The 12,604-nt window shown below is 35.7% G+C and overlaps 1 protein-coding gene across 4 annotated transcripts in view; it reads right to left on the bottom strand.

The window, feature by feature from the left end:
- BLTP1 (bridge-like lipid transfer protein family member 1) overlaps positions 1-12,604 on the bottom strand; it is a 126,855-nt gene that overhangs the window by 83,894 nt on the left and 30,357 nt on the right. For all 4 annotated transcript variants that reach the window (XM_080343187.1, XM_080343184.1, XM_080343185.1 and 1 more), the window contains exons 11-19: positions 11,488-11,644; positions 10,591-10,669; positions 9,327-9,418; positions 8,342-8,459; positions 6,340-6,495; positions 5,262-5,359; positions 4,059-4,237; positions 3,800-3,906; positions 1,519-1,727 (exon numbers count right to left, since the gene is read on the bottom strand). In XM_080343187.1, the coding sequence (XP_080199313.1) occupies positions 1,519-1,727; positions 3,800-3,906; positions 4,059-4,237; positions 5,262-5,359; positions 6,340-6,495; positions 8,342-8,459; positions 9,327-9,418; positions 10,591-10,669; positions 11,488-11,644 (1,195 nt within the window). The remainder of the gene's footprint in view (positions 1-1,518; positions 1,728-3,799; positions 3,907-4,058; positions 4,238-5,261; positions 5,360-6,339; positions 6,496-8,341; positions 8,460-9,326; positions 9,419-10,590; positions 10,670-11,487; positions 11,645-12,604) is intronic.

Raw genomic sequence — 12,604 nt, 5'->3', positions numbered from 1 at the left:
GAAAGCTTAACAAAACTGTATGAATGATGCAGGTCCAGAAATATCTTGCATGTATTAAAAAAGGTCAATGAAAACAAACTGAAAATAATTCAAGCACAAGTCAGGAAAAGAAGCATTAAAAAAACACTTTAGAAATCTATTAAGATACACTGCCAGCACAGCTGGACAAAGAGATGTAAACAGAGTCATAGAAATTCTAAAAACAACAATAAATATGCATTTTCAGAAACAAGCTATTCATCTAAATTTTCTCTTAAGATTTAGAAGATAAAAGCTATATTCAAACTGAGAAATCTGCACCTAAAATAATTAAATCATTATTGAATCAAGGGATCTAATGTAGCATTGTTTACATATCCCTCCAGATGCAAAGAATCCTGAAGAAGTGCTGCTTTGCTCAGAAAGACAGAACCATTTCATGAATTTATGGACTCCAAAGTAGCTCAAAACACAATTCAAACGTGTGTATTTCCCCTATATCAGAATAAACAAACTCTTCAAGATGCAATACTGGCCTAATTTTAATCCTATTTACTTTAGTGGCAACATGAAAAAATAATGAGCATATTTGCAAGTCCTATAGTCTACAAAAACTTAGTATTTTCTGTTATCCACTGCATATATGCAATGCCTTGTATAAATTCTTAAAAATGACTGTTTCAGTATGAGTCCTAATACTGATCACCTGTCCCAGAAAATATCTCGTCCTCTGACTCAAAACAAAAGCCTCCAGAAGCATTTCCTTAGCCTAGATCTGCATGGGCTGAAACAGACCTTTAAAAACAAACAAACAAAAACCAACCAAAACCCAGGCATAGAAGTGGTATGTTCAATTGCCTCTGCTTTTGTCACGACAAGGTAATGTGAGGGACATGTGAAGAAATTAAACTGCTTCTAGACACCCTGAAGATCAGTAATGGAATAGGACACAAGATAAGCAACACAAACATTTTAAAGCATAACAGATTAGCATCAAGAAAAGGATGAAAAATGGTTCTTCAAGATTGATTGAGGTAGCTTTCTAAATTAAATTTATTCTCATGTTCCTCCCCTACCCCCTGCACGATCCTAAAAAAAAAAACCTATTAGAACACTCTGCAGACCTTAAAATGCACTAAAAGCTTGGGTTCTAATACACCTTTGCAAAAACTGGTTGTTAATATAAATTCTAGTCATAATCATGTAATTTTTTTTTGTATTTTTTTTACTACTGCAAAGTCAAAGAAGAAATTTTCTGCACATGAAGTCCAGATCACATACTATTCCTTGAAAGGAAAATTATGCTGATATGGGCCTACATATACATATATTTTAACTCTTCTCAGGAGCCTGTGTCAACTGAGTTCATCCCAGCTATGCCACATCACCAAACTAAATTATTTCAAACTAGTACTTACAAAAGGTTTTAATTTAAATTCAAATATTCTGCAAAATCCCAATATTCCGTTCCAGATGAATTATTCCACTTTCCTCCCTGTGCTCATCCATCCATTTTATGAGCTGCATTCCTATGCCTACCTTTATAGACAGAAAGGCTTTGAGCAGGGGTCCATACAGGGTGATTTGGGAATCTGGGGAAAGTTCCAGCTCCACATGGAGCTTGTCCGGAGGCAGCTCGGAGGGGTCAAGGGGAAGGCGCGTTGAAGCTGTGGGAGATGAAATCACACTCTCGGCTGTTTTCTGTGACGGCCTCAGCACAGATAACATCGTTTCTTCCATTTCTGACACTTTGGAGCAAATTAAACGAGAAAACATATTTTGATTACAAGTTAGGCTTCTGATGGACAAAATTCTGTAAATATGAATATGTATTAAATATAAAACTTTTTGCTGTTTACTAATTTGGATTGCAGAATTATGTTAATGTGTTTATGCTACAGAACTGGTTTCTTATATCTAATAACTATGGGAAGGCAGGAATATATAGAATATTTTAGTCAACATTAAATACACAAGAGAAAAACAATATTTCAAGTTCCGGAAAAACAAAACAAAATACCAAACATATTTATTTATCTTGCTTTTCAAGTTAAACAAAGGCATGCTTTCATTTCAGTGTAGCGGATTTCCCACAACCACATAGCTATTGCAGAATAAACAAAAGGGAATAAACAGGAACACTGCAAAAGTTATATTAAAAACCTATTCTGAAGCAGTAACTCTGTAGGCCAAAATTTCTTCTCAAACAACTCGATGACTCTAGTCACAAAACAGGCTGGAAATTCAAATCTTATTTCCTATCCCTTCTTTTTATTTGGAGTTTGGGAGAAGAAAGTGCTTTTTTTAAGAGAGGAAAGGCAATGAGAAAGAAGTGAACTGGAAATGCTTTGGCGATGTGAAGCAGTTGCTGGGAAAGAAAGAACTCTATGGAAAATCACATAGAATTCATGTTCCACATGGAGTAAGATTTCAGGTGCCTGTTTAACTGGAAGAACAAGCACAGACAGAACTACAGTGAATACACACCTGTGGCCAGCAAACCTTCAAGGCTTTAATAACTTACCATTATTGTCTACAATGCTTGTTCAGAGCTTGTATTATATTACGAGTTATAAATTAGCTAAATGCCACTAGCAAGATGACCACTTTTTTGGAAGCTGTATCTCTTGTTATGCAACATAATTGTTTCTCAGAGACTGGTAGAATTCTATAGATTAACTCAAAAGAAAATACCGATGCTGCTACTGTAACAAACACATTGTGTCAGCATCACAGATGAGAAGTGAGCTTGACTATGCTAAATGATTTATTGAAGGAAGCTGCAGATGAAATTCCCCGTGTATGTACAAACTTTCAAATCCACATTTAATAGCTGTGATTACAAGTAAATCTTCTCAAATTCGAAGTATGCAAATTTCACACAAGCTGACAGGATCTCACAAGAGCACGTAACGAACATCTGCAAGATGAATCTTACTTTTTTTGCTTCATCCTCTAAAATCTGAGGTCTTTTAGACTGGAGTTGTTGGAGCTCAAAACCTAAAAGCCGTATCCAGCATGTCTCACAACATCCGCTGATTGAGGCCCATTCAAATTAGCCCTCATTATTCTTCTAATATATCTCGTTCATCAGTTCTGCTTCTACCATCTCAACCTGACAAACTTTTATGTAACCTCATAGCTTCTTCCACACCTCCCTCTGTGCTTAAAATAGCCTTTCGTCTTTGCATTTAACTATTTTGCAACTTTTTTGCAAACACATACTTACAGCTCATTCCTTATTTAGAAGTATTGTTTAGACCATTAAAATTCTTATTCAGAAACTCATGTTAGACTGGTCAGTCTAACACTTGTATCTGACAGCCACAGTTCACTTCAACAGCTACAACACAATCTCAGAGTTTCATATCCATAGAGGTAAGACAATGCTATTATATCTCATGCTTGTATGGTGTATTTAAACATTTAAATCACAAACATCCAAAGGAAAAGAGCTTAGAAAGGCTAAGGAACATGATTCTGTCAAAAATATTGTACTTCATCTTTAATGTACCAAGTGATATTTTATGTTACACAGCAACCCACTGAAGAGATCCACTTTGTTAAGGACAAGGAGAAATTAACTACAGACAATATCTTCCCTTTACGAAGTGAACCAGGACACTTCCTGATATTTTTCAATACCAGGTGTTGTCTGTTTTCAAATCAAACCAACTATATTCTAAAGATCAGCATTCTCCCATGGGCATGGTCGTTCAGTTTAAAATTCATTTCTGCAAATTTAAGCAGTTCAATTCAACAAAGTCACCGTAGTTCCTGAAATAAAGCACGCTAACCAGAAAAAGGTAATGACACTTACAGGATTGTTTTAACTGCTCATCTGCCTTTTGAGGATAAATTGGGTGCCACGAGTAGTCAATCGTAAACACCACGCTCGGGACTGTCCAGCATTCAACCCATCCAGCCCTTTCAAAAAGAAAGATCATACTTTTATTTCAAGTACAATAGTTTCATTAAACATTTTCCATTAACATATGAGGTTGCTTTCCTCACAAACAAAATAAGTAAATATGAAGAGCCAATACAAAGCCATAAATATCTTCCCCAATAAAACTTACTCTTCTTGAGTAATGTTCCTCCATTTGGGTTTGCCCGTTTTCTGACCACTTTGGCACTCAGCAGAAGTACAAGACTCAGGACTTATTTTGTTAGGCTGACAATCCTTCACCAACATAAAAAGGGAATATTTACTAGGATGACAATCTGGCAGATACAAATGAAGATCAACATCTTCTCCCTAAAAATCAAACATCAGTAACAGAAAAGTTAATTTATATCCACTTTATGCATAATTCTCATGCTATTCACATGTTCATATGTGACAACATCTTCACTTTACAGACAAAGTGAGGCAAGAAATGTCAGTTTTCGCATGTGGCCACTGCCCACAGCTCCCACCAATTCCTACTACAAGCCCAAGAGCTCTCTAGTTCTGAACAGTTACAAGTCCAGTAACTTGCACAAAACACACCATAGCAAGCTGTAAAACACAGAGACACGGCTTTTAGTGATCCCTGTTCTTCTGTTGCTCAAGTCATGCTGCAAATGTGACTGGCCCAAGGCTACCCTACATCTCAACTAAACCACACTTAAACAAACAAACAAACCTAGATAAAATGTTGCATTTTTTGCTGTCAAATTATACAAAATTACCAACATCACAACCGACTAGCTTTTTATTTTTAGCACCGGTAGATTGCTTCTAATTTAGGGAAGACAAACCAAAAAGTACAGCCTTTCAGAGAATTAGCTGTGGCTATTAAAACACGTCACGATCACTGTTTATGCAACAGAAGCTCTTAAAAATCTGGAAGGTGGTTTTCCAAATGGTTTGGAGGTACCCACTCCAGAATTTCGTTTTTATCTTTGAAAATACATTAGACTTTCATGTTTTCTAAATAAATCAAAACAGACTTCCTATTGATAAAAGACATACATAGACACACATTCTAAGTATATATAGTAAATATACATACTGAATCTGTGTATATATGTACGTATGAAGCACACGTGCACATATATTTTTTAAATAGATTTTTATTTGTGTATATATAAATTAAAACAGCCTCTGACTGGATGCTTCATATAAGCAACAGAAACTATTTACTTCTGAGTTACTTAAAGAAAAATGCTATAAACTGGAAGTGAAAGATTTTTTTCTTTCAGAAAGGAGTTTATTCAAAATTTCCCAACTAAAGAAGAAAAGGTAGGAAAACTACCTCACATTTAGAAGACAAAAGGGGTAAGGGGGAAGAACTTACCCTTAAAGAGAATCGAGTATTGCACGTGGTTGGAACAAAGTCAGTGAAGGGCAAAGAGAAAACAATATTCAGTGTTTCTCCACAAGCTGCTAGATAAACTGGGAGAGAATAGGAAAAACAAAAAATATCTGTCAAAATTACACCTTATTTTGCTCTTAGGCAAATTATCAAACATACAGGTAAAAATAATAAAAATATATTGAAGAACTCATGACATAGGAGAGTGCCACTGTTAACTCCTGTGTATTTTGAGTACATCATATTAACTTATTCTGAAAGTAATTACTTTCCGCAACTTGTCCTTTATTGAAAGACACTGTATTTAGCACAATGAGATTGCAAGCAAACAAAATTGGCTGTAATTAATATCTTACAACTTTCTTTATTGCTTCATACAGAAATTTTTGGACAAGAAAATACATAAAGTTCCACAGGCTTCTAGTAAAGTAGTGAGCCTTATTTTTAACTAGAACACAAATTCTTGATATCTCATCCACCATCCTCAATGTTGAAATTATAAGATTCTAGTACAGCACAGACTACTGAAACATATATAAACCAAACTGCACATTAAACAAAGTTTTGGTTTTCTGAAATGTACCTCTTAGTTTTATCTAGAATTAGAAGTGTTATCCCCTCTTTGAAATGAACAAGAAGGAGGCATTTCTAGTTATATGGAGTTCAAGTGGTATTTTTCCAACAGTACTGAAAAGATTTATTCCCAAGTGAATGTTTTCAGGTAGCTTACTGAATATGTGGCAACACCCCACAGCTGCTCTGTGCAAACCATTGTAGTAATTTAAAGATTCAAGGGGTCCTGAAAAATGAATGCCAAAATATGATCTAGAACTGCAGTCCCCCCAGCAAAGCTATGCATTTGTACTAAATGTTTGCACTTATAACAGTTTCAAGATGGTTTATGCATATCAACAGCAGCAAAATGGGTCCTTATCACGGAATACACATTTTTCTAGTAAAAAAATTATAATTCTTATATTCCTGCTACATTAATTCTTTATTTTGTAGATTTTTTTTTTTGGTAGTTTGTACTCTCCTTCCAAATAAAAAGTGATCTCACCATTTTCTTGTTGTTTGGTGGAACAGTCAATCCAGTTGTGTTGATTTGCTGCCCAAATCATTTCGAATTGATGAAACATGACTTTGAAGTTCCACATATAAGGAACAAATGAAAAAATATCAGGTGCGCTGTCACTGGACCAGTCTTGGATCAAATCTAAAACCATGTGAAATAATGAAGGACAAGTCAGTAGCAATCAAGTGAGAGATTTTTTTTTTTTACATTTTTGGCTCCTCATAAATTGTAAATCTTAACCATTTGGTGCTTTACAGAAAAAGCAAAACAAGGAGAACAATACCCAGTATTCATTTGTACTGGTTTGACTGAAAATGGGTTAATTTTCTTCGTGTAGTTAGAAACCTTTCATTTTCATAGCCAGCATGGTCATTATTTGGACTTAGTTTGAGAACAAGAGATAACAGCACAGAGTTAATGTTTTTAATTGTTCTGGTCTGAGAGCCATGGACACTCAGAGCGCTCTGCCCACAGGTGTGAGGTATCAAAGAAGGGGGGATTGGATGGGGCCGAGCTTGACTGACACCCAGACTGATCAGTAAGAGTATTCCATCCCACCAGTGTCATGCCAGTTATTTAAGGAGAGTTGGGACCTTCCAGTCTCTCTCTTTCAGGCACTTTCTCTTCTGTGTGTTGGTTTTGGTTTTGTTTTTTTCTTCACTCTTTTTTGTCTAAACAGCGAGAGTTTTTGGTTCAGGACATTTAGTTCAGCTTTTTGCCATTTTGCAGAGGCCTCTGAGCCCTTCTACCTTTTTCCTTTTTTTTCCCCTCTTTTCAGGACCTGGGTGTAACTTCCTGGGACTGGCTTCTCAGTGTGTTCATAAGAAATTGCCCTGAGTATCTTTTATTTCTATTTTACATACATATATATATATTTACTAGTAGTGTATTAGTATTTTGTTATTTTATTAAACTGTGTTAATCTCAATCCAAGTTTCTCCCTTCCCTTTCGATTCTCTCAGGGAGGGGGTGAGTAAGCTGCTATCATGGTTGTATTACTAGCTCAGGTTAAACTATAACACCATTTCTCAGCGCGATGTTCCACAAATACTTGCTCCGAATCCATCTCCCATTTCTCACCTGCTTCTTAAGTTGGAAAGCTATAGGTTTGAGTCTTCTAGTTAGTTCTGTTCAACAGCAAAGTTTTAAATTGACCTAAAAGCACTGGACTACCAAATGTTTCCTTTGTTTTTCCCATTCTGATACTCTGAATGTGTACATGAGTAGTATTTTTTTAACAAAGCAAACCAGTGTTGCTGTAGAAGCCCGTCTGCTCTGAGCAGACCGGCAGGCAATGCTGTGAACGGCCACACTGTATATAGATCAGGGCTCCAGCCTCACTAGGAGGATAACTTCATTAGTGCGGCACTGTGCCGGCACAAATTAATCCTTCCTCCCAGCAGGGCTAATCAGCCCAGGCAGTGCCACACTGACAGGGCTATATTCTTTCTATTAGTGCAGCTGGAACGTTCAGAAACACTTTGGTGATGCTGTATCACACTGCACTGCCTTGTGTGCATATTCTTCCTCACAGCCAAAATCCTATGGAGCAAAATTACTTCCTCTCATCATCTGTCAGCCACAAGGACACAACCGAAAGCCTAAGTAGTTGAAAGTCAGTCAGACAAACAAGTGAGAGGTATCAGAAAAAAATCAATATCCTAGGTGACAAACATTAAACAAATCATTAGGTCTGATAAAAAGAAATTAATCTGAAATTTAAGATTACTTTTAACATAACTGCACATCAAGTTTAGTTTAGATGTTAAAAAATTATTTGGTATCTCTACTCAAATATGAGAATATCATGTACTTAGACACTTGCAGGCAACAGAAAACATCAGGAACTTTGTCCTCAGAAACAATTTGTTGTCCTAAACATGTGAAATGACAGCACCTGACCTTGTACACCTTTGCATAATTGGAAAATAAATTGTAAAGAAAGAATATTTAATTTGATATGTAATTTATTTAGTAAAGAAGTTACCTGTAAAGAAGCTTTTCTGGGCAAAGATAAAATGATAGGTTGCTTTATAAACCTCAAGTTCACATTGCCACGTCTGGGGCATGTTCCATATCCGGGGATAGCTGGCATTAATATGAAACTGTGAACAAGATATTAAAGCATCAGATTTACTTGAAAAGATGACAATGCTTGACCCTGCAGCTCAGCAGTTTTCACATATGTACTCTGCTGAATAATTAAAACTGTTTTCCTGCTGGGATGAACAGAAGGCCTCTCTAGTTCCTTAATAATTTAATATCTCTCTGTGTTTGAAGGTCAAGTGTTAGTCTATTCATTTATTTGGAAAGGTACACTATGAACTTCTGATACATTTGTTGCAGTAGATGTACTAAGCAATTTATAAACAGAAATCTTCATTGAAAGCATCACTTTTCACAATATAGTGAAAATAAAATCCCTTAGAATAGAATATTTTCTAACACTGATAGGATGTTCAAAAATTAAACATAAAAGCATGACTCTAATAAGGTCATTTAAAAATTAGTGAAAAAGGTAATGTAAAGAAGTGAAAGACTAGGCAAAAAAAAAAAAGAGCAACACAATATCTGTCTCAAGTAGTTAAAGCACCTTGAAGTACTTAAAAGTACTTTGCACACACATAGCACAGCACAGCTAGTGAGTATAATAATTTATTAAGTTAAAGCCTATATGAACACATCGCTACATAGTAAACAAGGCAAGATTTTAAGTGGTACTCCAACCCCTCCACTGCTTTCAATACACACATAACTTGGTATATGAATTACAGAAGTCAAAGTTAGATATGTGCACAATTATCTGTGCATATACAAGTTGCTTACATATTAAGGACTTGCAAAATAAGATTCAAAAGGCAAACTTCTGTATTGTTTAGGAACCTAAAGAACAGGTCCACAGACAAATAATTATGTTCTTTATTAAAAATGCTCTAGAGACTGAAGCTTTGTGCCCATTAATACAAACTTACAGCTAGCATTTCTGCTTCTAAGAGAGTTCGGTACTGCATACTGCTGGTGGCATCAACATGTAAAAGCTGCCCTTTAATTGTAGGTGAATAGCCTAGCAGACAAAAGATATAAAACATAATCATTCAGACATAAGAGTTATATAAAGATTTAGGTAATTATCACCAGTGATTTAAGCAGTCCACTAACAATCAAAAAATATCATGATGGAAATTAGAATCATAGAGTATCTCAAGTTGGAAGGGACCCATAAGGGTGGAGTCCAACTACCTGCTCCTCGTAGGACCACCTAAAACTAAACCCTATGACTAAGAGTGTCAAATTCTGGCAGGTTTAGTGCCGTGACCAGTTTCCCAGGGAGCTGGTTCCAGCAACTACACTATATAGTCAGTAGGACACTAATTCGCTCCTCTGTTATTTGTCAATGAAGAGCTTACTTAACATGTTCTGCCTTCATGTAGGAGGATGACAAAAGTCTCCTTGCTGGGTTTGGAAATGCTCAGGTTCTGGAGATCTTGATTTAATTCTAGAATCATCTTGATTGGAAGAGACCTTTAAGGTCACTGAGTCCAATCATAACCCAACCTTGGCACTAAACCATGTCCCTAAGAGCCTCATCTATACATCTTGGAAACACTTCCAGGGATGGCGACTCCACAAACTTACTGAGGGTGCACTCAATCCTCTTGATTGACAGGATAAAACTAAAATAACGCAGAATAAAACTAAAATAATGCAGAATAAAACTGAAATATGATAGAAAGAATCAAGAGAGCGCAATTTAGGAAAATATTTCAAACCAGCCAACAAGATGAGTAAATGCAAAGAACATACCCATAACTTTACATTTATCTCAACTTCCCTTTGAATTTTGTAACACATTTCTTGTAGTTTTAGTTTTCGTAACACATTTCTCAGCATGATTCAACTACTACACTAATCCTAAAGATGTCTTCCTTCTTTGAGTTGACAACGTGTATTTAATCTGCTTCAGTACACACAGAGTTAAATGATACACTGTCTAGCAGTTAAAGAATTTGTGTTTCTTCATGCAAGCAAAACATGGAGGTAACTTAACTATTTAAATATGTACATGCTTTAATATCTTTCAATGAAGTGTACATGGAAATAGTTTTTGTTCCTTTACATAGGAATACAGCTCTCATAGTCACGAAAGAAAAACAAAAGACATTCACACACATAGGAAGCAAGATAACTGTTCAGGAAAAACATAGGGAAAACAAATTAAGTTTAGCTTTCACTCACCATTTTCGCTCACTGTCATGGGAATATTTATTTCCAAATATGATCCTGCACCAACATTAACATGTACAGCATTAGTTTCCTGTATTGCAAGAAAGGGGGAAAAAAACCACAGATATTATCTCCAGGCCAACCACAACAACCAAGGTACTTCATGTCTCTGGCTATCATTATCCATGCCTGGATTAGGGCACCCAACAACAAATATTTCTTGCCTTTCAGAAAAATTATTCACAAACTATGTATGTGCAATGATACCAAATAACACCATTTTGAGGCTGAGCAAATGGTGACTTAGGTTCACTAATAGAAAAGCACATGATATTCTGGTACAAGGCCTGAGAGGGCAGATGAATATATATTTCTAACATTTTCTAATAATTTCCTAACACTTTCTAATCCTTTCAGTCACAGAGAAAAAAATAAAATGGGTCTACAATGAAGTCATCACATTACACCCCATTTATAAGAGTAGTAGCAGGGGAAAGAAATATCCAAACCCCTACACATACACATCTTTTGTTTCTCCCAGTATTATTCCTCCAATAATATTAGATATTCATCCAATTCTCTCTTCATCATGGTGAGCTTTATCATAACAGGAGGTTGCACAAGAAATACCCAGCTCTTGTATTCTCAAGACTGTAGGAGTTGGCAGGGCTTAAGATGCAGCTTTAAGGCTTAAAAGAAACTTAAAATAGCCAATAAATAATAATGCCTCTCAGCCAATATTTCTCTCTGAAGGATTTGCCCATAATTATGAAATATTAAAAAAAAAACCTCCCAGCTTTTAAAACCATAGTTCTATAATAAACTGAGACAAGTAAAAACATGTACAACCAAAAGCACAGCGTAATCATGGTAGATAAGTTATTTTTTTAATAAGTTTTCATTATTTACCCTATTTTTGGTAAAAAGCAAATCAATTGTGGCATCTGCAATAATATTCATTCGCAGTTCAAAAGCAAGGATCTGTCTGGGTTTCCCAGGCTGAGCAATTTCTGAGACTTTCATAACTTGGTAGTCTGGTGGGAAGAAAAACTTCCACAAGCAATCCCTGGTGAGGAGGAAAAAAAATAAGTGTTGCTTTTATTGAAGAAGAAATATATATATATATAAATTTTTTTAAATACATACTTATGCATCTGTTTCACTTAATTATTTTCCACTTAGCTGAGTCTTTGGATAATCACTGGATGTAATAAGAAATAATATTTGTTTAAAAAGTCTTCATGATGGGAGCCTTCCAACTCATTACCAAAATCTCCTAAAGTTTCTATGATAAGAAGTGACTTTTGGATAAAAGCCGTAAAGGGACAGACTGTAAATTATTCAGCACAAAAATATTCTAATTCAGAAGGCAAACAAGAGATATTTTTCTTCACATTCCTAATCTTCAGTTTACAAATCTGCTACAAAAACACAGTAGGAAGTAATCTGTTTATGCTTCAGTTTGTGCATAAATAATTTATGTAATGCGCAGACATAAACAAAATACAAAACTTTAGGATCACAGAAGAAGAGTAAAATGAAGCCTATGTTTCTGCAGACTCATATCTGAACATGCAACTACATGAAAGGAAAGACACAGCAATAGAGCACAGATGGCGCAGCTTGCATAGTATTCAAGGGGGTGGAAGTAACAGCAGTAGCAGTTTCCTGCACCAGCACCTGGCCAATATAGCAGCTTACAAGTTTAAAAAAAACAAACCCACAGAAAAAAAAACAAAAAGAAAAAAGGCAACAACAATAAAAACCCCACAAATACACTGTCAAAATCCTGTGGAAACCCAAGATTTTATTGTATGGCATATTAAAGATTACTGTTTGTAGAAGCCCTTATATGAACTGAGAGTATGAAGTTCACGTAACTCCTACAGATCTGCGCTTTTAGAATATTCAGTTACTTTCCAAAAGTGCCTTTCTATCCATGACATGATGCAAAAGGGTTCCCAGGCACATACCTATGAATCCTATGCACTGTTTAGGCACCAAACTGCCTTTTGTCTAGCTAGTC

This window comes from Nesoenas mayeri, assembly GCF_963082525.1.
Source record: "Nesoenas mayeri genome assembly, chromosome: 4".
In the NCBI taxonomy this organism is placed as follows: Eukaryota; Metazoa; Chordata; class Aves; order Columbiformes; family Columbidae; genus Nesoenas; species Nesoenas mayeri.
This window is presented reverse-complemented; position numbering and strand designations above follow the sequence as displayed.